Source organism: Mobula hypostoma, chromosome 24 (genome assembly GCF_963921235.1).
Source record: "Mobula hypostoma chromosome 24, sMobHyp1.1, whole genome shotgun sequence".
NCBI classification, from domain to species: Eukaryota; Metazoa; Chordata; class Chondrichthyes; order Myliobatiformes; family Myliobatidae; genus Mobula; species Mobula hypostoma.
This window is the reverse complement of record NC_086120.1, coordinates 20136979-20164620: the sequence shown is the minus strand read 5'-3', so window position 1 is coordinate 20164620 and position 27642 is coordinate 20136979. Positions and strand designations below refer to the sequence as shown.

General features: G+C 39.2%; 1 protein-coding gene across 1 annotated transcript; it reads right to left on the bottom strand.

Annotated features, from left to right (window-relative positions):
- Positions 1-4100: 4100 nt before the first annotated feature.
- Positions 4101-26895, bottom strand: lmnb2 (lamin B2). The gene is made up of 11 exons (XM_063032749.1): positions 26411-26895; positions 17448-17604; positions 16771-16896; positions 14997-15167; positions 14759-14884; positions 14135-14355; positions 9522-9741; positions 9168-9275; positions 8466-8582; positions 7410-7499; positions 4101-7093 (listed from the first exon to the last, which is right to left on the bottom strand). The coding sequence occupies exons 1-11, from the start codon at positions 26758-26760 to the stop codon at positions 7052-7054; spliced, it is 1728 nt and encodes a 575-aa protein (XP_062888819.1). The 5' UTR covers positions 26761-26895; the 3' UTR covers positions 4101-7051.
- Between the last annotated feature and the right edge of the window lie 747 nt (positions 26896-27642).

Below are 27642 nucleotides of genomic sequence, written 5' to 3'. Positions count from 1 at the left end.
GATTTAACTCAAACCCATGTTAACTTTGAAGAGAAAGGAGACAAATGTAGTAGAACTGCAAGTCCCAAGATGTCAAAGATGGGTTAAGTGCAATGAAGATTTCAAGGAGCCGAAGGAAAAAAGCACCTCATGAAAGTTAACAATGATCCAAAGCTTTCCAAATTTGTTAATGAGAACAATCCAAGTAGTAAATACGGCAATCAATGATTAAAAATGTTAAAAATAATTACCAAAATGGTCTTTGGATTGTTTCTTTTGTAGGAAGAAGCCTGTGTTAGGCTAATTTCATAATTGCTGCAAATAGAAATTTTCATGAGAAGGTACACAATATTTCTGTCAAAAATAGTTGCTTTATTCCATACCAAACTGCTTTACTTTTTTTAAGTTCCTAAATTTTTTTTTTACAGATATTCGCTATTTAACTATTTTTAGCTCTACAATAAAACATGAATATGATTTCAAGCTGGAGAGAAATTTTGGTTTCCCTAAAACTCCCCACCTCACCAAAAGCAGAAAGCTTACTCTAGCTCAGAGCATATCAAATAGGAGCAGGATCATGCCCCTCTCCCCACCTACTAACCCTGACTTCTCATCTTTTGTTCTCCAGTCCTGCTGAAGGGTCTTGGTCCAAAACATCGACTATACTCTTTTCCATAGATGCTGCCTGGCCTACTGAGTTCCTCCAGTATTTTGTCTGTGTTGCATGTAATTCAAACTTGCTTCTCTATTCAGCAAGATGTGCCTGATTTACTAATCCAGTCTCATTTCCCTGCTCTTTCCCCCATAGCCCTCTATTCCCTTAATGTCCAGAAATATATCAACCTGTATTTCAAACAAATTCAACAACCATGTATCCACAGCTTAAATATTTCTAAATTTCAAACGTTCATCTTTCTCCTCTTTCTATTCTATCCTCCCTGTATCAAGCTGGTAACATGCATTATCTGTTCATCTTTCCTCAAACATCAAGCCTACCATCCCTACAACTAGTCCAGTGAGTCTTTGCTGCACTCCCTTGGTAGCAAGTACATCTTCGACAAGTAGATTAAAACTGTACAATACTCAAGAGCAGTCTCGACAAGCCCTTATAATATTGTAGTAGGGCCTCTGTCCCCCTTACCATAACCCTCTACTAATAAATGTAAACACACCATTTGTCTTTATATTTACTTTTTGTACTGGCTTCTCCCTTTTTATTTTTAAGTCCATCACCCATAATGAAGCAAAGGCCACTGACAACAGCTTGCAAGTGTCCTCTGTCCTGGGCCAGTCTTTCAAGTTGTCCCCAGGCAAGATCCTCCCTCTCCCTTTAGAGCTTCTGTTGGCATTTCTGTAACTCTGGGTTTTTGTGGGCTGGGGTTGCTAGCACCATGCCCAACCCTTCCCCCTTTCACAGCCAGGCTTGGGACCATCTGTGTTTTTTTTTGTACAGGCATTGGTTTTTAATGGCTTCTGTATAAGCACACCTGGGTACTGTTGGAAGACAAACACTAATTTCACCATTTAAAATATTCTGTGCTTCTGTGATGTGCACAAAGTAGATGAAATCATATTTTATTCTGCTGCTCACATTCTCAGTTAGCTTGTCTAAATCCCTTTGAAGTCACTTTGATCCTCCTCAATACTTAAAAATCCCAGCTGGTTTAGTACAATTGCAAATTTAGGAATATGACATTTGATTGCCATAAATTAATGATATGTTTCATGAACAGATGGGACTCGAGCACTGGTTCTTAAAGTACCTCACTAGCACAGCCCGATAACCTGAGAACGATTTATTTATACATACTCCTTTGCTGTCCAATACACAATTCTCCATCAATGTATGTATAACGACTCCCAAAACCTTACCATCCAACTTGGTTAGCCAATGCCCTGCATAGGACCTTCTTGACTCACCTCTTGACAATCCAAAACACTTTAACCATTTGCAAGATGTGTCCGGAGTGTGACAAGGTAGTCTATTTACATAGGTGAGATCAGCTCCATCATCAGTCATCATTCAGCACAAGGCAGCCTGTTTCATTGGTACCCACTCACCAATCTAAATAATCATTTCCTCCTTCATCAGCAAACAGTATAAACCACCTATAAAATGCATTAGATTGGCTCATCCATTCTCTAGTCATATTTCCCAAACCCACAATTTTTATGACCAAGGACAGTGAGTGACTTCAAGCACATTGGAGTCCATTCCCATCTTGTTCCTTGGTAAGTCACACACAACCTTATTGTTAATAATTTTTCCTTCATTGTCACTAAATCTGTTTTGGAACTACAAGCACCAGGACTGTAGCCTTTCAAGATAGCCTCATCTCCATTTCTGACATTCAATTTTGGTCACTCCACCTTAAGATGCGAAGGCTCTGGAGAGGGTGCAGAAATGTTTCAATCAAATGATTTCAGGGCAAAAGTCCTCAGTTTATGTGGTCAGGCTGGATAAACTAGGGTTGTTCTGTTTGGAACAGAAGTGCAAGATTGAAAAAGGTATTTTTTTTTTAAATGAGCAATGCAGCCAGAATATAAACAATTTCCATTCACAAAGGGGGCGAGTACATGAGGATATACTATAGAAGGAAGGTAATTGTCAAAAGTGATGAGGATTTTTTTTTAAAAAATAGTAATAATTATTAGGCTTTAGAATTAACTGCCAACATTGATAGTAGAGGAAGATTTAAAATGGAGCCAGACAATCTGAAAAAAAATTGTAAGCCAATGGGGTGGTACTGCCCTTCAACAGGGCCAAATCACCTGTCCATGATTCAGTTAGGATTGGCACTAAATGCCAACTTTGCTAATGATAGGAAGATGCTTAAAAAAAATAATTGAAAGGTTCTGTTGCAAACTTTGGATCTAATCACACATTTATTTCATGAAAATTATAAAGGGACCCAAAGGACTGCAGATCAGTAACGCTAAACAAATTCTCTAATGTTCCCTATAAAACCAAAAATAAATCATTCCTCTAAACATGCCTTAAGCATTTTGAGCCTAGCATTTATGATTTAATTTTTTCCTACCTTTCACAGCATCTGACTTCTATTGAAATAGTGCCAGATGCTTTAAAATCTACTTGAACGAAAAACAAGTGGAGAACCCCATTACTTTTATGCAAGGAGGGCAGCAGGAAAAAGCCAGATAATTTCAGGCTTGAGAGTCAAACATCAATGGTTTATAAAAATGATTAGTCCACAGCTCTAAATATTTCTGGTCACCCAATTTTGATTAGAAAAGATTGCATTTAAGAGGTTGCAAGAGATTCACCAAGATATTGTCTGAATGGAACATCTGTTATGATTATGGGACTAAATTCATGCACACATAAAATAGGACTACCATTAATTATTCTAATGGTATCCTTTGTAAGGGAATTTTGCTCAAAAGGCAGCATTAAACACCAAATTAGATGATCAAATGATACTTGGAAAAATCTTTTGAATCAAAGATTTGAGATCTATGAGGGATGATTGATAAGTTTGCGGCCTAAGGTAGGAGTCAATTTTAGAAAAACTAGCTCATTTTTCAACGTAGTCCCCTCCTACATTTACACACTTAGTCCAGCAGTCGTGGAGCATAAGGATCCCTTCTTTGTAGAAGTTGGCATCTTGGACCACCAGGTGGCCACAGCAGGGGTGATTGATAAGTTTGTGGCCTAAGGTAGAAGGAGATGAGTTATACAGCTCTCGTCACATGCACATGCAGTTCAACTCTTTTTGAGTGATTATGCAGAAAGTTTGAAGTTAATAACTCATCTCTTTCTACCTTATGCTCCACGACCGCTGGACTAAGTGTGTAAGTGTAGGAGGGGACTATGTTGAAAAAATAAATGTGCTAGGTTTTCTAAAATTGACTCCTACCTTAGGCCACAAACATATCAATCACCCTTCGTACATAGAGCCAAGGATAACAAAGCCAAACAGGTAAGTAGTTTCTTTATGCAAGGAAAACTTGGAAATTTGTTTTGTTCTAGCCTAGAAACTGCTTTGAACACCTTGAAAATAAATTCAAAACACGTTTTTTTTTAAAAACAGGTCATAATGCTTCTTGAAGTACATAGAAGGAAAAAGATATACTTTAAACCACTTTAATAATATGTAAAACCATATTTATTGAATGTTCATAAAATTTCCAGTTATAAAATGTTTACAAATTACAGAACTTTTGCTTTTTGGCATGGCATCTCCATACAGCAAAACACCTCAGTGACAGTGTCCAGCTTATTGGCGTTTCAAGACTCTTTACATTCTTCAACTCAATATAGGAAATCAAATGCAAAATTACTTTTTATGGACAATCAAGATACTTTATTTTATGGGCAAGCTAAAATTCACTGATATATCAGAACAAAAACAGTATTATAATTCTATGGCAAACAAGAAAAAATCTGCACTTGCTTGAAATCCAGGCAACACACACACAATGCTGGAGGAACTCGGCAAACCAGACAGCATCTATGGAAAGGAGTAAACAATCGACGTTTTGGATTGAGACCCATCAGACTGTTCACTCTTTTCCATAGGTGCTGCCTGGCCTGCTGAGTTCCTCCAGCATTTTGTGTTTTGCTTATAATTCTATGGATTTTGTTTAGTACAGTTGGATTTTCTTTGGAGTAACACTTCATTGAAAGTAATTGATACTTTAATGCCCATTTCCAGAATTATCATTACACACTGATATCATTGGTAATGTAGGATTAAAAAAAATCTACAAATCAAATTCACTCAACAAATTACTGTACCTGGTGAATTTATCTCAAATGAATGTGACAGAAATAGCTCTGTTCACACTGTTTTATTCTACTGTTCAAAAATTCACATTAATTATGCAAACGAATGTGCAATTCTTGACATTCTCTCCGAATATGGACTAGTAACAAGTTTTAAATTTTGTAAATTGACAAATCTGTTTCATGGGAATCTTAATTCCCTTGCTATCTGAAGCTTTATTACAAGTTAATATGCTATTTGGAAAATTTGTAGAGTGCACAAAGAGTGGAGTGCACTCATGCATACACCAGTGGAAGAGAGCATAGATCTGTCATCTTGGTCTATGCTTTAATGAAAAATTTCAAATAAGAAAACAAATTTCACATTTGCTTTGTGGGTTTCTTTTTAATCAGTGGAAAGTGTTTAATTTTACAAGGGAAACACCAGAAACCTTGCAACAAAACCTTTTAAAAAGATTTAAAAGGAAAATAATCACAGCAATGCATATCATGATTTTACCAGTAAATTGATCATTTAACAGTCAATGTGCACATGATTTTTAAGACCAAACATTATAGTTCAATTAAGTTTAATATAAAAGCAAAAGCACATTTTTAAACATTGTTTCCCAGGTTATAAATTGCTCACCAACTTCTAATAGAGGACAATTTCACATTACATAATTATAATTCACGTTTTAAGAAGCCTACTAAATCAACCTTACGGATTCAAAAGGAATTCCATCATTCAATCTCAACATTCCTCATTAACAGGTGCTCAGTCCATTTAAAAATCATTGAGAAACAATGCTAAAAGTTTAAGTGATACAAGCATAAAATTTGTTATTTAAATCATATATGATACATAAAATCACAAGGGTTGGGGTGGACAATATATGTAACATTCCCTCTGCCTAAAACAGCTCCCCACTCAAAAAATAAACAAATTTAAAAATAATACAGGAGTGAATATTCAACAGTTAGCTGCAGATCTTTTTAACTGCAGTTTCATTGAGATTCCCAAATAATACGAATTATTGAAAACCTCAGTTATGAAGGAACACACTTCTCTGGTTTAAATGAAATGTACTACCTAAAGAAAATCTCACTTTTCTAGAATCTTACATCTGTTTAGTTACGATGCCAAATGATTAAAAGAGAAATTAAAACTGAGCAAATTAAAACACCTACTACAATTGCTAGGTAAATTGTCCTCAGGTTAAAATTTAATTTGTTTCAGTGCTGCGAAACATTTCCTCCCCCCACCCCACCCTCAAAATCCTGGTTACTTTTATCTGAAGGTCAATCTAACTAGCCTCTAAAACAAGCAAGCTCTACTACAAATTACTGTCATTTATTAAATACTAACCAGCCATCAGCAAATAAAAAACTTCCATAAGCCACCATCCAAAATATCGATAAACCAGCCAGTAAATATACTCAATAGCATTAGCTAGTAAGATTCCAAATTATCAAGGTACTAACTTAAATAATGGAAGATACAAGGTTTAAGTACAAAGTTTAACATGAGAACATAAATGATTACATGCAGCACTGATGCTCGAAAAAATTAAAAAGCTTGGTGTATTCTGCTGTTTTTCATGCAACATTTACACTTCAATAACATGATTCCTAATTCATCCAATTAAAATTAATTTCTCATCGCCAGATCAGTGAAAGCAATGCCCAAAAAGGTAAGCCTCCTCTCAATTATACAAATTCTTACAAATCCATGCAGCATTTTTGTACAGAATAGCCAAACACAGCATTTTTGGGCAGGATCAAAGTAGAAATCTTTATAGCCCATTTCTCCAAAACACCCAATACTTCTGCAATAGAGTTCAGAATACTCCGAGGCAGTTATGAAGGAGTTTCATACCACTAACAATATTAACTTTGTTTGGTTACTAAGTTAACACCAATTTGGTGGAGTTTTTACAACAACCCTTTGGGTTTGAAAAACTGCAGAATAACCAAATTCTGATTAACACAGGCCGTGATGCAGTGCTACGGCTAAGCCCTGGATGTACTGAACCAACTTTCCATCTATACCTGACAAATATAGACCAAGGCCATCTGGCTAAATAGTTTTTCTTCTCCCTCAAAAGCCCATGTAAAATTGATAATGTCCCATTACCACCACTTTGGGTGTTAAGTGATCTATAAAAACCCCTTCAGAACTCAGGTTTTACAGAATAAAACAATGGATTAAAATACCAAAACTGAATGATCTCAAAATGTTTAAAGAAAATATTGCGTACAAAAATATTTTTCAGTGGCTCTGGACAAAGTAACTCAGGATAAAATATTCCCACTTCTGGGAAGAAAATGGAGCATTTTTGATGATCACATGACTGCACATTGACGAGATGTGGTCCTTGGGTCACCCTGAAATAGAAAACACTAATTTTATTCCATATTAAATCACTAAATTCATATTTAAAATAACCCCCAAGCCATTTCTCAAGTTCCACAGTCTGGTGAGCAAAGCATGGTGATCTTGTTGTAGTAGACTGGTCCCAAAACAAAATGCTGCTCTGAAGTAATTTGATTTCAACTGGTCAACAAATTCAGCATATCAAAGCATGGTTTACAATTTTTTTTGTGATTATAAAAAATAGGTACAAATCTCAGGCCCAAGTCATTTGTAAATACCCCCGGTTACAGCAAGACACTTAAATGTGTGAAAGAAATTACATCTTACCTGTTGATGGAAAAGGTCTTCTTCTCCATACTCAGGCTCCTCTTCAACATCTTCATGGTAAGTTTTTTGAAGAGTTCTCACTGCAACTTCCTGTTTAAGAAAACCATGCATTGGTACTCGAAATACTTATAAAGTAAGCTTAATTTTTTTTTATTTACAAAGATAATTGCCAACATGTGCAGTTTTGGAATGAGTCTAATTATGTAACTGTAAAATTACTGCCTACATGACCCACAAAAGTGGCAAAACATATCCTGGGGTGGGAGACAAAGACTGGCCTGTTAGAATCACCGCTAACATACCCAGAAGGACTCGGCTATTGAGTGAATCAAGTTTATACATTGCCCCTTGACAATAGGGATAGATCACTCTACTGTACATCTTCATGGAGACAAAGGTCAGTCTTCACACTAAGCACCATATATGCCATGATCATTGCAGTAAATGGGATGCATTAGGACCAGAAGTCCAATTTTGAACAGCCACATCTGAGGAAGCAGAATTAAAATGCACCATCAGCAAAACCATGATATAGCACATCCCTCATTCTAGTACTGCAATCAATGCCAGGGAGCCAACTTGGTTCAATGACATGCTGGAGCAATAGAAGGCATATCCAATCTAGTGATTGCACAATCCAATAGAAACAGCCAAATGCAATGGGTCAGCTGACATTAATTTAGGGTTGGTGTAAACAGGTAAATGATGCTGTGGGCTCAGTGGGCTGAAGGGCCTTCTCTGTGCTGTTTCTCTCTATGGCTACAAGGTCAACTCAGATGGGCGTTAGGGTTAGGGCAAGCGATTCCTCTCCAGACAATCCAAAGCATTTCTGTCATATGTGAAAATGAGTCAGGAATTTTCAATATATTAAGTTTACATAATGTGGTGAATGATAAGTCAGCAGTGGGTGCTGGGAGTGGAGCCTGAAGGTGATGTTGATGTTAATGTCAACATGTGTTTACATACTATATTTCTACAAAACCATGTTTTCTTCCTGCAATTAAAGCATTGTGAAATTTTACCACTTAAAATATTTCACCAACATTTAAGCCATACCTCTCCATCAGAGTTGACAAGGACAGTCTTGATGTCATCTCCAGTGCCCCAACTCTGACTCTTCCACAGAAGGTCAGTAGGAGGGCTGTGCGCTTTACCAGCATCTGCACTCCAAATCTAAGCACAAAGAATACAAAGTAAAACAATTATCCTCCTAATGCCTTGATATGTATTGAAGACCTTTGTGTTCTTTGACTGGGTAAAGAAATTACTGCAAATGACAAAGATAAATTCCATTCTGCTCTGAGTTATGTACTTAGCTAGGCTAGTAAACATTTTTCAGCTTACCTAACTCCTGCACAAGAGCCAGCCTCAATTATTTTCCATTAGCTGTGTTCAGCTACATAACAGAAACTTACACTTTGGAACTAATGCCATCACCACTCCATAGCAGCTCAAATTTGAAGACAACACCAAGTTATGACAACCCTGAAGAGCTGTAAACTTTTCTTGAGCAAGCTTTGTAACTTTGTTTCAATGGTAATTGACAAACTAGGTCCCATGCTGAAGTTTAAGAAATGCTCAAGGTTCATCTTACAAAAATACAGCAACTTTGCTTACACTCAAAAAAATGCTAGTAATTAGCTGTTTTTTCTACACGATTTGCAAGACAGGCAAATCAAACAAAAGTACAACTGCAAAAGAACTGCAGTCAATCCTACTATATCAGTCAGAATTTATAAACCACAATGAGCAACTCACTTTAACTTTCTGTCCAGCCTTCAAGGTGTATTTGGGAGTGAACTTGTAGACTATTTCCTCCCCATCTCCAATTTGCCTTTTCAGTCTCCATCCCCCAAGTGGTTGATCCTGTAAGCAAAAGTGGCAATGAATTATAAACAGCCAGATTGAGAACGTCACTAGGGCATTTTGTAAAGAGTTTTCTCAGATGATAAATACAACATCCAATAATACAGAACTTCATAGCAGTGACTAATGTAAATGGCACTTTCTGATTTCACACCTAAACAAGATGATCACAAGTTCTCAGGCAGTCCCACAAATTCAAGACTCCAGCAACTGCAAAGGCTGTACTCAAGTTTTGTACATGCTCACCTTCTCAGAATTATTGCTGAGACAGACAAACTTTCCCTCAAGATCAATTGGTTCAATAACGATAAAGCCACTGCTTGAGTGTGTTTGTTTTACATGACTGCTTTCTCTGGGCTCTTCCATTTCTACCCTCTTTCGTTTGGCACGAGATGTGTGAACAGCACTGCTAGAAGTAGCACGGGACACTGTCACTTTAGAGGAGGGACTTGGAGACAGCTTCAACCTGGGAACAAAAATAAAGCATTTTAGTAGCATTCATCTTCCTCAGATAGATACTACATTCTGAATCCCATTACTTGTACAGAAATTTTCCAATAGTCTTAAGAATGCTACTCTTCATAACAGACAGGATAGACAAAAGGATAGTCAGTGGATGATGTGTATTTGGATTTACAGAAGGCCTTTAACAAGGTGCTGCACATGAGGCTGTTCAACAAGATACGAGTCCATGGCATCAGAGGAAAGATATTATGCGTGGACAGAAGATTCGCTGACTGGCAGGCAGGAGGCAAAGAATCAGAATAAAGGGGGCATTTTTTAGTTGGCTGCTGATGACTAGTGGTGTTCTGCAGGGGTCAATATTGGTACCACTTCTTTTTGGGTTCTATGTCAATTATCTGGATGATAGAATTGATGGCTCTGTGGCCAAGTTTGCAGACAATACAAAGATAGATGGAGTGGCAGGTCGTGGTGAGGAGCAGGGAAGCTGCAGGAGGACTTGGACACATTGGGAGAATGGGCAAAGAAATGGTAGATGGAATGCAGCGTTGGGAAGTGTACGATCATTCACTTTGGTAGAAGGAATAAGGTCATAAACCATTTTCTAAATGGGAAGAAAATTCAAAAACCAACTGTGCAAAGGGACTCGAGAATCTTTGTGTAGGATTCCCTAAAGATTAACTTGCAGGTTGAGTCAGTGGCAAGGAAGGCAAATGTAAAAAGGACTAGAATACAAGGCCAAAGATGTAAGCTGAGGTTTTACCGGTCACACCACACTTGGGAGGATTGAGAGTGGTTTTGGGCCTCTTATCTAGAAGATGTACTGGTATTGGAGAGGTTCCAGAGGTGGTTCATAGGAATCCTTCCAGAAATGAAAAGGTTAATAGGAGCATTTAATGGCCTGTACTTGCTGGAGTTTAGAAGAATTAAGGGGGAATCTCATTGAAATCTATCAAATATTGAAAGGCCTTGACAAAGTGGATGTTTCCTATAGTGGGGATGTCTAGAATAAAGGGTTATCAATTTAGAACAGAGATGGGAAGGAATTTCTTTAGCAAGAGGGTAGTGATCTGTAAAATTCAGTGACACAGATGGCAGTGGAGGCCAGGTGATTGAGTACATTTAAAGCTGAGACCGACAGTTTCTTAGACCATAGCAAAGGTTATGAAGAGAAGATAGGAGAATGGGGTTGAGAGGGTTAAGAAATCAGCCATGATGGAATGGTGGAGCAGACTTGACGGGCCAAGTAGCCTAACTGTGTTCCTATGTCTTATGGTCTTTAGACTGCTGCCTTTTATACCACTATCACTTCCTTTTTTGCTCTCCTGCCATAGATCAACAACCTCCATTTGTGTAGTACCATATCATGCAGCTCAGATTTATTTGTTTTTAAGTTGTGTTTTTAGGTTCATATGGATGGTTTGGGGAGGACAGAGAGAAGAGTTAGCAGTTAGGTTAGGGCAAAGGATTGGGAGCAAATAAGTCAAGCCAGAGTCCAAGACTCCACTCAGCATTCAAAAACCAGTAACACACACATGGGACATCCATGGATGAATGGATTTTGGAGTAGCAGACCCACAGGGACAGGGTCAAGGCCAGAATCAGAAGTAAAAGCCCATTGGCCTGAGGCCAAGTCTGCTGGGGGAGTTGAAGGCCCAATGTCTCAGAGTCCAAGGGAGGCTAAAGATGACCTATCCTCGGCTTGGAGGACTGTAAATGTGCGTGGTGGGAGGGAGGAATGGGGCTTGTTTTGCTGTTGTTTTGTTGCTCGTTATGATCAGCAAGTATTGTGGACATGCTATGTAGGCGCCGGAATGTGTGGTGACACTTGTGGGCTATCCCCAGTATATTAACCTTAGTTGCGTTAATTGTTAATACAAATGACATATTTCACTGTATGTTTTCATATACTTGCGATAATTTGAAGCTTGAATGTTTGACACATAAAAAGACACACAAATAAGATGCAATAATTTAAACATTTTGCCCCACTTTTCATTGCTATTAAACTTTAGTAGCATTCTTTGCCTTAGTAATTTAATTACTTGTCTAGATAATGAAATGTTGTGAACCTGAACCTCCACCACTTTCTCAGACTATGCACCCAGATTCCACCACTGAGTAAAACTACTCCTTCCCTTTGGATATACACATCTGTTCTGGGGGAAAAGATGCTCAATATCCAACCTACCTCCTTGAATTTTATACATCTCATCAGGTCCTTTCCTCAATGCTCTCCACTCCAAGGAAATACTGTAATCCCAACATATCTATTCCTTCCTCAAAGCTGAAACTATCCATCGCAGACAACATCCAGGTGAATATCCTCTACATCCTGTCCAGTGAAATCACAGCCCTCCTGGTATGGAATCAGAACTGCATGCAGGATTCTAGCCATGGCCTAACTTGTTTTATAAAGTTGTACAAAATCCCCAATTAAGAATCCAGTATCAGTATACAGTCTCAATTTCTGAAGAGTATAAAATTCAAAACTCAACTACTACAATCTCCAAGACCATTGCACACACCAGTCCCCATGCTCTCCAGAGAATCTGCAACTATTTGTAATACAAAACCCAAAAATCCAATTCCACACACAGTTAATTGGGCTATGGTTAATCGGAACAGCCACTTACTTGGGACAACTCGAAGAACAAAATCAAATCTAGAAAATAGCTGTGATTCCCTTTATTTGAGACACTATGCTGTTTAATTGGGGCAAGAGACTTCTGCAGAACAGTTTCTCACTAATGTCAGAGGTGTGCATTTGGGAGGTATTAGACACTACACAATGCTTAGAGCAAACTATTTTAAAAATAGCATCAGTTGTGTGCTGCTTGTGTTCAAAAAGCAGTGATTTTTGTCACTGAAAGTAGGCGAGAAATGAGCAGTATGACAATTCAGAACTGCTTTGCTCACTGAGGTTTCAGGCATTCAGGCTGAAGATGCTAGAAACTGCTGGGAGTGAAAATAAAACAATTTCACTACAACTTAAGAATTTGAAGGTATCAAAAATTATCTTGAATGTTACAATGAAAGAATATTTGGAGAAAGCAATCATTAAAAGGATTGTATGAAGGCAGCCCATTTACAGGTGTCTACACAGATTCTGTTCATTTACAGTCAAAAGAACCTGTGGAACTAATACAGTATTATAGCACTGTGGAGTATTGATAGTGTTCTACTTTGTTCTGCATTTAAATACACAATCTGTTACTCAGTTAATGGTATTTTGCTTTTCTTATAACTATTTCCACGAAACTTCAGCTAACTCTGGCAGTTGCTTAAATGACCTGCCCCCAAAGTGTCCCAATTAATTGGAATCCACTGTATTTTGAATCAAAAGACCACCTATATTACAGAACACATTTTCCCACTAAAACTTAAATTCAAGGTCAGTGACCAGCTGATGAACTTCATTTGTCTACCAATATTTATAAGATTTACATTAAACACCAAAGGAAACAGTTTTTCCCCCCAAAGTCAAAAACCTCAGATTATAAACCTGAAACATCAGTTCTTTTCCTTTCCATAGATGCTGCCTCATTTGATGAGCATTTCTAGCATTGTTTTATACCAGTACCTGCAATTTTTAGTTTCATTAAAAACAACAGCCATTTTCAATGTCCAAGGTGTATCATCCTGGCCCAATGCAAATCTTAAGCTATATTAACCCCCTCTGCCACCCAGTCCTTCTTACCTTAGCCAGCAGCATCTTATTTTCCTCACACACCAAACCTTGTCTCTAATTCATCCTATCCTGAGACAAATAGTATGCAATACTTTAATCAGTTTAGATGTTTTTGAAATGCTTCTCAAACACCCATCTTCCCACCATCTGTTTAAAGTTCACCTCTAAACAAATTATGTTCTAAACACTTAATTCAAACCCCAACTACTTCTTCCACTCCCTTCCGAATAAAACATATGAAAAAGGGCATGACAATGAAAGGCAATGTTCAACAAAATGTACATTTTCCAAAGTTTTCCTTAAACCGCACAAACCAAAGACTACTACATGAAAAGATCTGAGGCAGGCAACAACCCAAGCTCAAGCTCAAATCCAGAGGACAAAACTAGAAGACAATGAAATCCAGCCTGTCATATTACCTTCAGAACAAACTCCCCTCATCAGAAGGAGTCACAAGTCCCTATCTCACTGTTCCATGGCTCCTACTGCTCTTCAACCATGTTCTTACAAAGACATGCTTCCTCCATATTCATCTTTGCCAGTTTATTTCAGATGTTTTATTTAACCACTAGCAAGTACATTTTGATAAAGTAAATTATAAAACAACTTAAAGAACTTTAAGGAACAGATCTTTCAAATCAGATTGATTCAGAACGTGCAATCAAAATGACAAACAACAATAAAGGAGCGTTTAGCTGCAGCATACCTCTCTTCTTCACCTTCCAGGAGTTTGCGATAGGCTTGAATTTCCATGTCAAGGGCCAGTTTAACATCAAGGAGGTCCTCATATTCTTGCAACTGCAATTCCATGCGATCCCTCAGCTCAGCCATTTCCTGATCTTTTGCCTCGAGCATTTTACGGTATTTATCACGATCACCTGCAAGCAGTTCTTCCAACTCCCTAATTCGAGCCTCGGAAGCTGCAGACTATAATGGAAGTTAATTAGGATTGAAAACAAAGTAGTGCTGAATGTTATCACAAGGTTACGAAAAATGCTCTCAACTTTATCATCAAACGGACAATAATGGATTTATCAGTTCCTTAGCAGGAATATAAAAGATTCCTTGGGAATGCAATACACAAGAATTCTGACAGGGAGGAATGAGAGTGGGAATAGTGCTGGGATGCAAAAGACTTCAAATTATTTTGTATGACTATCATAACAGGATTAAAAAGTTATTTAAATTGCTCAGAGGAACACAATACCTTTTTGGGGAGGCAACTTTTCCAATAAAAGCTCAAAGAGAAAATATTATTTTCTTACATCAGCCATTACCATCCAACCACAGCAGGAAAGCATACACAACTCCAAGTGAGTGAAATGATTACCTGTTTCTGCAGAGTTCCAAGTTGATAATTGAGACTCTCAATCCTATGATAGGCCTCTTGTAGCTCTTCCCGTGCTGTTCCAATAGCTTTGTCATTTCTATCAGATGCTAACTTGGCATTTTCCAACTATAAAAGCATATAGAGAAAAATCACACAACTAAGCTGGAAAATTACCATTTGCATAGTTTTCAGCTCTATGATACAATAGTAATAGAGTTTACTGCAATGTATTAGTTACCTTAGCTTGGAAAGTTTGCTCCAGGTCTTCTTTGTACTGTTGCACTTGATCTTCATGCTGCTTTCGCAGCTCTTGAAGAGCCTCAGCCAATTTGGACTCATAATCAATTCTTCGCCCAGTATCTACTTCCACTATTCGACGGTCTTGTCTCTTCTTAGTCTCACGCACTTCCTACATTAAAAAAATACTCAATTTTGCCAAGGTTGTAGTCATTACAGTTTGTGAACTAAGGACCACTATAAAATACAAGGGATTAACTGGAATTATAGTTTTAATGAGACATAATTTGCACATGCCACTCTTCTTCCAAGCATAAAAGAAAATGGTGACTTTCACATTGTAAAATTCTGATAACCCACTTTTGGAAATTGTGATGGATTATTAACTGGTGCCAGATGATGACTGCCATTCACTCCATCCATTCACAGGGGCTCTGGTTGTCACACTTCCAATAAACTCAACTGATTTGGTTGGCTACTGGAGTCACTAATATTTTTTAAAAATTCTGTTTAACGTTTAAGTTAAAAGTGTGTTGGGGTGCTAAATAGAGTAACTTCTAAAAGTCTAGATAATTGAGTATTACTGCCACATGGATATTTAGCTGAAGACAGTGGATTCCAGTTAACTAGGCTAACAATTAATCAGGGCAGCTGCTTATATGGGACATCTCTTAAAGAACAAAAACTAATTGAGAAAATAACCAAGATTCCCTTCGCTTATCTGGGACACTATGTCACTTAATCAGGACAGAAGATTGCTACAGAACAGTTTCTAACTAGTGTCAGTCACATGCACTTGCGTGGCTGTTAAGACAATACACTGTGCTTAGAACAAACAGTTGTGTGTGTTCAAAAAGTGTCACTGATATTTGACAAGAAATAAGCAATAAAACAATTTAACTGTTTTAATCACTGTAGTTTCAAGTATTCAGGCTTGGAGATACCAGAAACAGATGCAAGTGAAAATGAAATGATTTCACTACCTCAACAAGTCAGGAACTAAGAATTTGAAGATGGCAACAATCATCTTGAATGTTACAATGAAAATGAAGGTTAGGAAGATGCAATCAAAAGCATTATGTGAAGGCAGTCCATTGTCTGCATTTGGTGTCTGCAATGACTTGATGATTTAGAGTCAATCAAAACAAGATGTACAACTGACGAATTCCATCATCTTTAACTATTAGAAACCACCACAAATTTATAGTGCTGTGTAGTATTGGTAATGTTCTAATTTGTTCTGTATTTCATTTAAATACATAACTTATTACTTAGTTAAATATAGCTTGTCTTTTAATAGCTTTTTAACTATTTCCATGAAACTTTGTCTCATTGGGGCCAACACTTAATTAGGCCCCAATGTGTCCCAATTAACCGGATTCCACTGTATGCAATAGGTGGTAACGCATTGCTAGAAGGCACAGCAACATTGGTCAGTAGCTAAACAAATTGCTCTGCAATTTGTAATGAGGGACTGAAATTTCAGAACATTGGAAATAATAAAAGGCAAAAAGGAAGAGAGGGAAAATAAACCAGCAACAATTTAGTGGTAAAGCAGAGTTGATGGGCCGAACAGCTCGATGCTACTAGGTCTTTGGGTCTAAATGTCTTCTGCTTGAAATGGAAATATGGAAATTCCAACATCGAGGGAGCAGTTCCCCATTCTAGACAGGGAAATTCACTTGCTAATGCTACAAATTTACAAAGTGTAATATTTTAAATTTTGAAAAGTGCTTTGTAATTATCAGCATTAAAAATGTGAAAAATAAACATACCTCTTCAAACACGTTTTTCCTGAATGCTAGTTCCTCACTTAGGCTCTGACACTGATTTTCTAGGTCAACTCGCATCAATGTTTCTCCTTCCAATTGTTTTTTGGCAGCAGCCAGGGAGCTTTCAGCCTAAATTGAAATATAAATGCAATTATTGTTCTGAACTGTTAATGTACACAAAATACATGTCAATAGTGATTTTTGTTTCAAACAACTTCAAACAGGATGGAACTACTCCAAAACAAAATCAAAGAACAAATTCTAATGCTGTTGAACTTAATCCTCTAAATTGCAGTACTATAAAGTCAATGCAAGATGAAACTACAATCCATCTTAAACTATTTTTCACTATTAAGCACATTTATTAGAATTGAAAAAAATGTTGCAACCCATCAATGCCTTTAGTAGGGTACATGTGAAATTTGGAGAAATTAGTAACTCTTGGGCTCTTTTTAACAAATATTCAACAAACTATCTTCAACAATCACATATCTGACAGATCACTAACAAGCACATTGAGGAGTACTAAATGCGATGACACCGATCTTTTGTTAGCAAGAGAAACATCTAAAGCACAGCTGAAAAGAAAAATACATGTGCAGAATTCAAATATCCTATTCCAAGCTACATGGCATAATAGAGATCATCCCATTCCCAATAAGTCAACCACAATATTTTACCTTAGCAAGCTGTGAACGCAATTCATCCACCTCTGCTTCCAAACGACGATTTTCACTAAGAGCAGTGTTAAGTGCCGCTTCATTTTTGTGATAGGTCTGCTCAAAATCTTTCAACCGAGCAAGGGCAGATGTCAGGTCACTATCTTTCTTCTTATAACTAAGGAAAACAAACTAGTTTCAATAAATAATGTAAATACATAGTCATAAGTATATCAAAAGGTGGCAACTGCTAAGCCTTAAAACGCGCAAACATTACACCAAGAGTTCGATTTTTCAGAAAATATTTTAAACGTCCCTATATCTGCAGAAAGGCAAATATACAATCAGAATGAAATAGTAATTCCTAACGCAGAAATCATAAATCAAGACATAGGTGTGAAAAGAAATTAAGTTGATGTTAGACTGGTTTCTTCCAGTAGAGGTCATGCAAGTAACATTTCCCGAAAGGAAGCTTTGCAATCCTAGCTCATCTACAACTTCCAAGTACAAATTGCATCAAAAATAATGAGAAATTGGCTTAGACCACCCCCCCCCAAACACCCAGTCACCTCAACCAACAGCATAAAATTCCCTGAGTAATAACTAGGGTACAAATCTATGGTAGGGGTGCAACAATTTTGAAGTGCAGAGGGCAAGAATGAACAGTCGCACAACACCTGAGACAGGCCACTGAATGGTGAAAAGTGTAATAAGATTTTGACAGGAAGTAAAGTCCCACTATGCCCGTCTTTTTGTTAGCTTTGTGGAACAGTCCATGTTCCAAGCCTATACTGGTATCCACCCCCAACTTTTCCTTTGCTACATCGATGAATGCATTGGTGCTGCTTCCTGCATGCATGCTGAGCTCATTGACTTCATTAACTTTGCCTCCAACTTTCTCCCCTGCCCTCATGGGTTCGCGTCCCATGAACCTCCCTCCCTTTTCTTGATCTTTCTGTCTCTATCTCTGGAGACAGCTTATCTACCTATGTCTACTATAAGCCTACGGACTCTCACAGCTACCTAGACTATTCCTCTTCTCACCCTGTCTCTTGTGAAAATGCCACCCCCTTCTTGCAATTCCTCCGTCTCCACCGCACCTGCTCTCACGATGAGGCCTTTCATTTCAGGACGAAGGAGATGTCTTCCTATTTTAAAGAAAGGGGCTTCCCTTCCTCCACCATCAATTCTGCTCTCAAACGCATCTCTCCCATTTCACGCACATCTGCTCTCACCCCATCCTCCCGCCACCCCACAAGGGATAGGGTTCCCCTTGTCCTCACCCACTACCCCACCAGCCTCCGGGTCCAACATACAACTCTCCGTAACTTCCGCCACCCCCAACGGGATCCCGCCACCAAGCACATCTTTCCCTCCTCCCCTTTTCTGCTTTCCACAGGGATCGCTCCCTACGTGACTCCCTTGTCCATTTGTTCCCCCCCCCCATCCCTTCCCACCGATCTCTCTCCCAGCACTTAGCCTTGTAAGCGGAACAAGTGCTACATATGCCCTTACACTTCCTCCCTCAGCACCACTCAGGGCCCCAGACAGTCCTTCTAGGTGAGGTGACACTTCACCTGTGAGTCGGCTGGTGTGATATACTGCATCCGGTGCGGCCTTCTATATATTGGTGAGACCCGACGCAGGCTGGGAGACCGTTTCACTGACCACCTACACTCTGTCCGCCAGAGGAAGCAAGATCTCCCAGTAGCCACACATTTTAATTCCATGTCCCATTCCGATATGTCTATCCATGGCCTCCTCTACTGTCAAGATGAAGCCACATTCAGGTTGGAGGAACACTTTATATTCCGTCTGGGGAGCCTCTAACCTGATGGCATTAACATTGACTTCTCAAACTTCCATTAGTGCCCCTCCTCCCGTTCTTACCCCATCCCTTATTTATTATTATTTCCTTTTTTCTCTCTATGTCCCTCTCACAATAACTCCTTGCCTGCTCTCCATCTTCCTCTGGTGCTCCCCTCCCCCTTTCTTTCTCCCTTGGCCTCACGTCCCATGATCCTCACCCTTCTCCAGCCTTGTATCCCTTTTGCCAATCAACTTTCCAGCTCTTAGCTTTATCCCTCCCCCTCCTGTCTTCTATCATTTCAGATCTCCCCCTTTCAAATCTCTTACTATCCCTTTTTCCCATTAGTCCTGACAAAGGGTCTTGGCCCGCAACATCAACTTCCTATAGATGCTGCCTGGCCTGCTGCGTCCACCAGCATTTTGTGTGTGTTGCTTGAATTTCCAGCATCTGCAGATTTCCTCATGTTTGAGCAATATAATACAATGGATGCAATGACAGTACATCCTAAACCAGCGGTCCCCAACCACCGGGCCTCGAGGAAACGATAAGTCAGCTGCACCTTTCCTCATTCCCTGTCACGCACTGTTGAACTTGAACATAGGATTGCCAACTGTCCCGTATTTGCTGGGACATCCCGTATATTGGGCTAAACTGGTTTGTCCTGTACGGAACCACCCTTGTCCCATATTGCCCCCGCTAAGGTAGAGCATTCCTATGAAATCATTCGTGCTGAAATGGGGTAAAGCGCAGAAGCAATTACCATTAATTTACAAACCCCATTTCCAGAAAAGTTGGGATATTTTCCAAAATGCAATAAACAAAAATCTGCGATATGTTAATTCACGTGAACCTTTATATAACTGACAAAAGTACAAAGAAAAGATTTTCAATAGTTTTACTGACTAACTTAATTGTATTTTGTAAATATACACAAATTTAGAATTTGATGGCTGCAACACACTCAACAAAAGTTGGGACAGAGTTAAAATAAGATTGAAAAGTTCACAGAATATTCAAGTAACACTGGTTTGGAAGACTCCACATTAAGCAGGCTAATTGGTAGCAGGTGAGGTATCATGACTGGGTATAAAAGTAGCCTCCATCAAAGGCTCAGTCTTTGCAAGCAAGGATGGGTCGTGGCTCACCCCTTTGTGCCAAAATTCGTGAGAGAATTGTTAATCAGTTCAAAAGGAACATTTCTCAACGCAAGATTGCAGACAATTTAGGTCTTTCAACATCTACAGTACATAACATCGTGAAAAGATTCAGAGAATTCAGAGACATCTCAGAGGGTAAAGGGCAAGGTCAGAAACCACAGTTGAATGCACGTGATCTTCGAGCCCTCAGGCGGCACTGCCTAAGAAACTGTCATGCTACTGTGACAATTATAGCCACCTGGGCTCAGGAGTACTTCGGAAAACCATTGTCACTCAACACAGTCCGTCACTGCATCCAGAAATGCAACTTGAAACCATTACGCAAGGAGGAAGCCATACATCAACTCTATGCAGAAACGCCGGCGAGTTCTCTGGGCCCGAGCTCATCTCAGATGGACCGAAAGACTGTGGAACCATGTGCTGTGGTCAGATGAGTCCATATTTCAGCTAGTTTTCGGAAAAAACCGGCGTCGAGTTCTCCGTGCCAAAGATGAAAATGACCATCCAGATTGTTATCAGTGAAAGGTGCAAAAGCCAGCATCTGCGATGGTATGGGGGTGCATCAGTGCCCACGGCATGGGTGAGTTGCATGTATGTGAAGGTACCATTGACTCCGAGGCATATATTAGGATTTTAGAGAGACATATGTTGCCATCAAGGCGACATCTCTTCCCGAGACGTCCATGCTTATTTCAGCAGGACAATGCCAGACCATATTCTGCACGGGCTACAACAGCGTGGCTTTGTAGACACAGAGTGCGTGTGCTTGACTGGCCTGCTGCCAGTCCAGATCCATCTCCTATTGAAAATGTATGGCGCATCATGAAGAGGAGAATCAGACAACGGAGACCAGCTGTTGAGCAGCTGAAGTCCTATATCAAGCAAGAATAGACAAAATTTCCATTTTCAAATCTACTACAATTAGTATCCTCAGTTTCAAAACGATTAAAAAGTGTTATTAAAAGGAAAGGTGATGTAACACAATGGTAAACATACCTCTGCCCCAACTTTTGTTGTGTGTTGCAGCCATCAAATTCTAAATTTGTGTATGTTTACAAAATACAATTAAGTTGGTCAGTAAAACTATTGAAAATCTTTTCTTTGTACTTTTGTCAGTTAAATAAATGTTCAAGTGAATTAACCTATCACAGATTTTTGTTTTTATTGCATTTTGGAAACTATCCCAACTTTTCTAGAAATGCGGTTTGTGTATGGGAAAAAATTTTGAGCGGTCCCAGACCCCAAAAATAACCTACCAAATAACACAAAACTGAAAATAACACTAACATAGTAAAAGCAGGAATGATATAAGTACACAGCCTATATAAAATAGAAATAAATAATATGTATAGACGGGAAGATTAAGCCAAAACCGATTTGTGGGGGGGGGGGAAAAATCGTCACACAGGTGCCCGCGCAAGGCTTCATGGTCATGGTAGTCCATCCTGGGGTAAACACAAGTGTCCTGGGATTTGACTGCTACCTTTGTCCCTTATTTGGGAGTGAGAAAGTTGGCAACCCCAACTGTAAAAGACATGTTGAGGGTTGAGGTGAGATTAACCCTACTTGAACACCCCCCCCCCAGTCCGCAACAATATTGCCAATATTAAACCGGTCCACGGTGCAAAAAAGGTTAAACGATATCGTGTCTTAAACGATACGAGTTGATCAAATGGAATACTTTCAAGCTTGCCGACAATATTAAATCAGGCGAGATGGGAGTATAGAGAAAGATTAAGGCAGACTTCAGTGGTATATGGACAGATTTAATATGCGAGTGGGAATACAGTATGCAAGTTCACCCATTTTGATGTACACAGCAGAAATGTTAAATTTTGACACTGTTCAAAAGGTAAACAGTTTGTACGCTTTTCGAAGCAGTTGTATAAGTACAGCAATCAAAGGCAGCAAATAGCTTTTGGCCACTTTTACCAGACTTTCACTGCAATTGTTTGGTCACAAGAAGCCGCTTATAGTGCTGATCTTTTTAACCAAGCAAAGATTCTCTGGGCATTTTCCAGGAATAGAGATAGATAAATGCAGGTAGTGCTGCTGTTACAAATCGAGCAACTCCGGTTCAGTCTGACCTTTAGTGATATCAAATAGTTTTCATGCTTTCATTGTGATCATGTTAAGACCCGGTAACCAAACCGGAGCACATTTATCCCGTAACTTGGAAGAAATCACATACCAATCGGATTGAACTGTCCTGCGCCCTCCCCTATTGAAATTATCCAATCTCGCTGCTTTCAGATCAGTACCCTCCCTCCCGAAGAAACGAATAAGCGACAGTAAAGTGAATGCTTATTGGCTGGACTTTAAAAGCTAATAACTCAAAAAACACATGGGCCACAGCTGCTCCGCATTATAATATGTATTAAATAGTTGGAAATGCAGTGAAGAGATAGAATTCTTTTTTCCTTAAAGATTATTACGCGGAGCATACGGACGATCCAAAATTAAAATTCCGTAAATAACTTCCGCCCTACCCCGCAAAAGTCACGAAACGCAAGGGTGAACAGCTTCGCTGCGTTTCCTGACATAGCGTGATCTCCCTGACATCATAACCACAACCAAAGAGCAGACCGATGAGATACAAATTGTTGCATTCAAAAAGGAAATCAATCTCACGAGCACATCAGGCGTTCTTCGAATTGAGAGTTTAACATTAAGGACACAATGCAACGTATGAAATGTGTATTTTGACTACATCGATTTAACCTCACCACTTCAATCACATTCATGTGCATCTGCGTTTCAAAAACATTAAAATTGGGTTTGATAGGCGTGGCAATGATTTTTTAAGAACCTCGCTTTGGCGGGCCACGAACCATCAAAAGGCGAATTAAGGGGGAAACTCCTGTAAGATTTCTTTAATTCAATTTAATTTGCCCCAATCAAAACGAGTTTACAGATTGCTTAGGTCGGGAATTTTATTGTTCTATCCAACGTGTAAATTTTAGGCGGGATCATTCGTTATTCAGCGTCAGGTCTCCAGCACAAAGGATAAGGCGTCGATAATAGACTGCAGGACCCGAGCCAGCCTGCTTCTGTGAGATGACAGGAAGGGAGGGGCGAAATGAAAGGAGCATCCTCGTGGCAAAAAGAACAGCAAGAAATAGTTTTGAATAAATTCGACTCATTGAAACTGTCACTCATCTCCAAATATGAATGGTATTCTCATATGTTCAAACGGAAATCCAGCCACTCAAGCGGGAACAGATGTGCACCAACAATGGAAATGAAAGCTTATATCGCCATTTTGAGTTATGGCCCACCGGAGGTAGATTCCAAATCCGACGGTAACAACGGAGATGAGAAAGTAAAGACTTTATGAAAATCTTATTCAGTATGTACGGTGATTACAATTAAATCTTAGGGGCTTGCCTACCGAAACAAGCAAAGTGATTCTCAAAACGAATCATATAGACCTCCATATCAAAAACAGTATTACAAATAAATTAGCTTGCCCTAAACAAGCAAATATTTCTCCAAGTGCATTTAAGTCTTATTAATTGATGCAGGAACTACTATATCGATGTACTTGTGCCAGCTGAGTGCTGTGCATTGGCATGTTTAAAGTAGGTGGCTCACTATAATCAGTTGACAAAGAACACCCTCACTTCCACGAAATCAAAAGGACAAGCAAAAATGGTTTCAGTTCCGACCAAACTGAATTAGTGTTTGTCTATCACAATCTTTTTTATAAATCAATTCAAATTTCTTTCACCTGAAGCATTTTAAATGCATCTGCAAATTTGCCATTGGTACATAGCTTCAAGAATGTAAACACAGGAAATTGCAGGATCAAGAAAATACCCGAAATCACAACTTTGAATGTTTAAGTAGTCTTTGGATAACCACACAGAAAAAGTCTACGATCATTTTGCTCACTCGCCGAACGAGCCTCTGAAAGGCACTTTTGACTACCGCGAGCTTCTAACACCACCCTAAAGTCCATCTCTTATACGTTCCAATAAAAGGATGGACACATCAATAATAATCTAGACTTGTGAAAATATTAAAAATAACGTGTATGAATCCAAAGCCAAAACCTATGACAGTCAGGAAATCTTCCTACCAAACTTATTTTAATGTTACGTTTTTCATAAAAACATGATTTTTTAAATATTCCATTCGACTATGGGTTACCTTGTATCCAATGTTACAAATCTGCCCATTAGAAGAGCTACTCAAGGTTTCAAATAGCTAGCTTGACCCAACACCACAAAAATCAGACAAAGCAATTAAGCTAGAATCACTGGAAAGAATATAGTTGAAATAAATAAAAATTTAAAGTATTCAAAAGCAGGTCAGAAGAATTGAAAAGAATCAGATGGAGCTAATTTTGTATTTTCCAACATATGGCCGAGTTCAAAATTCAACCGGTCACCTCATATACAAGTCATACAAACCCCTGCTTGTCCTGTACACATTTGAGGTTAGTAATTCACATGACAAAAGGCCATGAATCCAAGGTGATTTTGTTATGAATTCTACTCAGTTTGGATCATTCCTTCCGGCTCAAAACTACAATCTTGGGGACACAGTCTCCCCAACTATATCTATATCCTCACTTCTCCCTCGCCCCCACACACACCATGCATTAAGCCTGCAGTGGAAGATATTTGCATTAACTGAAATGGAAATGAAAGTGCAATCACAAATTATAAAAATGGATCAGAAATGTTAGTATATTTTCATAAACATCTTTCCCCCCCAATTTTCAAGCAAACGACGCTCCTTCACTGTAGCTAATTACTATCTATAATAATTGGCTCGAAGTTAAACAAGTGTCTCAAAACAAAGTCAAACTTCAAAATGAAGCTGTCATAAACTTCCCACAGATACTGCCTGGCCTGCTGCGTTCACCAGCAACTTTTATGTGTGTTGCCTGCCATAAACTTAACTGCACGACAAGCGATCAATATTTTACAAGGCTCAGTCTAGTGTAACGATAAAGAGCTAAAAATGCTAGAATCTACTCAGTCGGCGTCCTCATCATTAAAAAAAAAAGTCTGCCAATATTTCACAGCATCACTCTTGCACTGCAGATGTTTTCCTCAATTTGTACGATGCTATGCCTCCTCAGAAAATATCAAGTGGCAGGAAGAATGGTCACACGCTTCAGTTTTGCACGTTTGACGTTTCTCCAAACTTTTAAAACCACCAGTGCAAAAAGATGCAAGTAGTCATAATTACTACATTCTCACGGATATTTAAGAATTTACAATATCTGATTTCCCCTGTTAGGACCAAAGACCCCAAACTTGAGATCAGAGGGTCGGGTCGGTCACTCGGGGCGGCAATGAAAAGTTCTGCAGAGTGGAGGGGAGAGGGCGGGGTATCTCAGTATTAGAAATCTCAGCGCCTGGTGGTTACGGCCGCACAAAGCAGACCAGCCACAACCAAGATCAGTTTTATGGCTACAAGATTAAAGCAACCGGGTTAGAGGCAAAAAGAGTTGATTGGCTATAACCTACCAACTCACTAAATGACAAAGTAATTTGCCCTGCGGACAAGTTACCATCAAACATTAAGGGCAATCAGCCAAATCCGTCACTCGCTTGACATTGTGCACAGGAAAAATAACGTGAATTTAACCAATCATTGTGGGTAAAATATGATCAATACTTGGGAAATGGTTACATACTACATCACGAATGGTACAATATTATAGTAGTAGTCAATATTGGGAGAGGACTGTATGGACGACGGCTGAACTTAATTAGGGAATTGGAGATTTCACGTGTAAACTGATGAACTGAGCGGTGTTTAAAAATGATCGCGTCTCAAAATAGTTAAGTATCAAATGAAAACAGACAAAAGTCCCAAATCATACACGGGAAATTAGAAGGCTACAGCTATGAGGACTGGTCAGTCCCTACCCCACCCCTTCGCTGTACTAATAAAGTGTACAGACTGGCTATTTAGTTTCAGGAATTTACATTCACATTAAAAAAAACGAACAATTCTACATGCAGCCCGCCAACTTGACAAAGAATAATGTACTTTACTTTTTGTTCAGCTCATCCAGCTCTGTCTTGGTCTTGCCCAGCTCAATTTGCAGTTTAGCTTTTTCTCGGGCTGTCTCATCCAGCAGCCTTCTGGCGTCCGCCAACTCAGTCTCGTAGATGGTCTTGATGCCGGTCAGCTCCCGGGTCGTCACCTCTTCCTTCTCGGAGATCTTCAGCTGCAGGACACTATTCTCGCACTCCAGCGAGCGCACTTTGTCGATGTAGGTAGCCAGGCGGTCATTGAGGTTCTTCAGGTCTTCCTTCTCCTGAATGCGGGTGATCCGAGTCGGGCTCAGGGGCGTTTGGGCCGCACTGGCCCGCGACTGTTTCTGGGCCGGGGTAGCTGACATGGCAACAAAATTTTCTTTTTCGTCCTTTATAAATCGCCGGTAATTACCTACTTATTAATAAGCTCGAACCCGTACCGGTCAGCAACTCCCACCGCCGCCAAACCTCTTTTATTCAATGAACTAGAAAATGGCGCCGTTCTCATGAGGGCCTCGCTAGGGGAACAATGCCTGCTGGGAACTGTAGTTCCGCTTGTCCCGCCTTTCTAATTTCTGTCTCGGGGCTTAATAAACAGTTTCCCGCAGCGGCATGTGTAATTGAACATTTATAAATAAAGCGATTCCAAGTTTATTTTCCATTTGAAATAAATTTTAATTGAGAGTTCTGTCAAAGTCAGGAGCCCGAGGACTACAAACGCCAGCACTCTTTGTTGGGAAGAAACGGCGCTGCTCCTGTTACCCGCCAATAACGCTGATTGGTCCAACCGTCAGCAGTTAATTGTCAATCATCTGCGCCGGCGCCGACGCCCCCGCCTGCCATCCAGCGCGATTTTTAAATTTTGGCGCTGCCCGGGAAACCGCAACAGACTGGGCGCTGGGACTCCGTCAACAATAGCATTTGCCAAAGGCGTTACGTATCAAATTAGGATAGCAATTGAAAGAAAATAATACATAGAATGTCACTAACTAGGACGCCTCCCACTACTTACACATTTCAAAACTGCGTCGGTAAAACACTCCTCGTTGTCATTGTTTTTTTAAAACGTACAGTACAAGTTAAATGCCTTTCATGTTTTTCTTTTCCCTGCATATACACAAAACTCATTTTAATAAAGTACAATTACTTATTTCTTCAAAGTTAATTCAATTACTCAATTATTAGCGATAATTTGTATTCTGCAACTCAAAAATACCTTTTGGCACAGACACCACATTAAAATATCA

Excerpts from the sequence above, each read along its gene's own strand:
- lmnb2 (XM_063032749.1), bottom strand. The coding sequence starts at position 26,760 with ATGTCAGCTACCCCGGCCCAGAAACAGTCGCGGGCCAGTGCGGCCCAA. Across the intron at positions 9,742-14,134 it reads CTGGAAGGTGAAGAAGAGAG|GTTGAAGCTGTCTCCAAGTC; the intron begins GTATGCTGCAGC and ends TTTTGTTCCCAG. Across the intron at positions 9,276-9,521 it reads TCAGCAATAATTCTGAGAAG|GATCAACCACTTGGGGGATG; the intron begins GTGAGCATGTAC and ends TTTTGCTTACAG.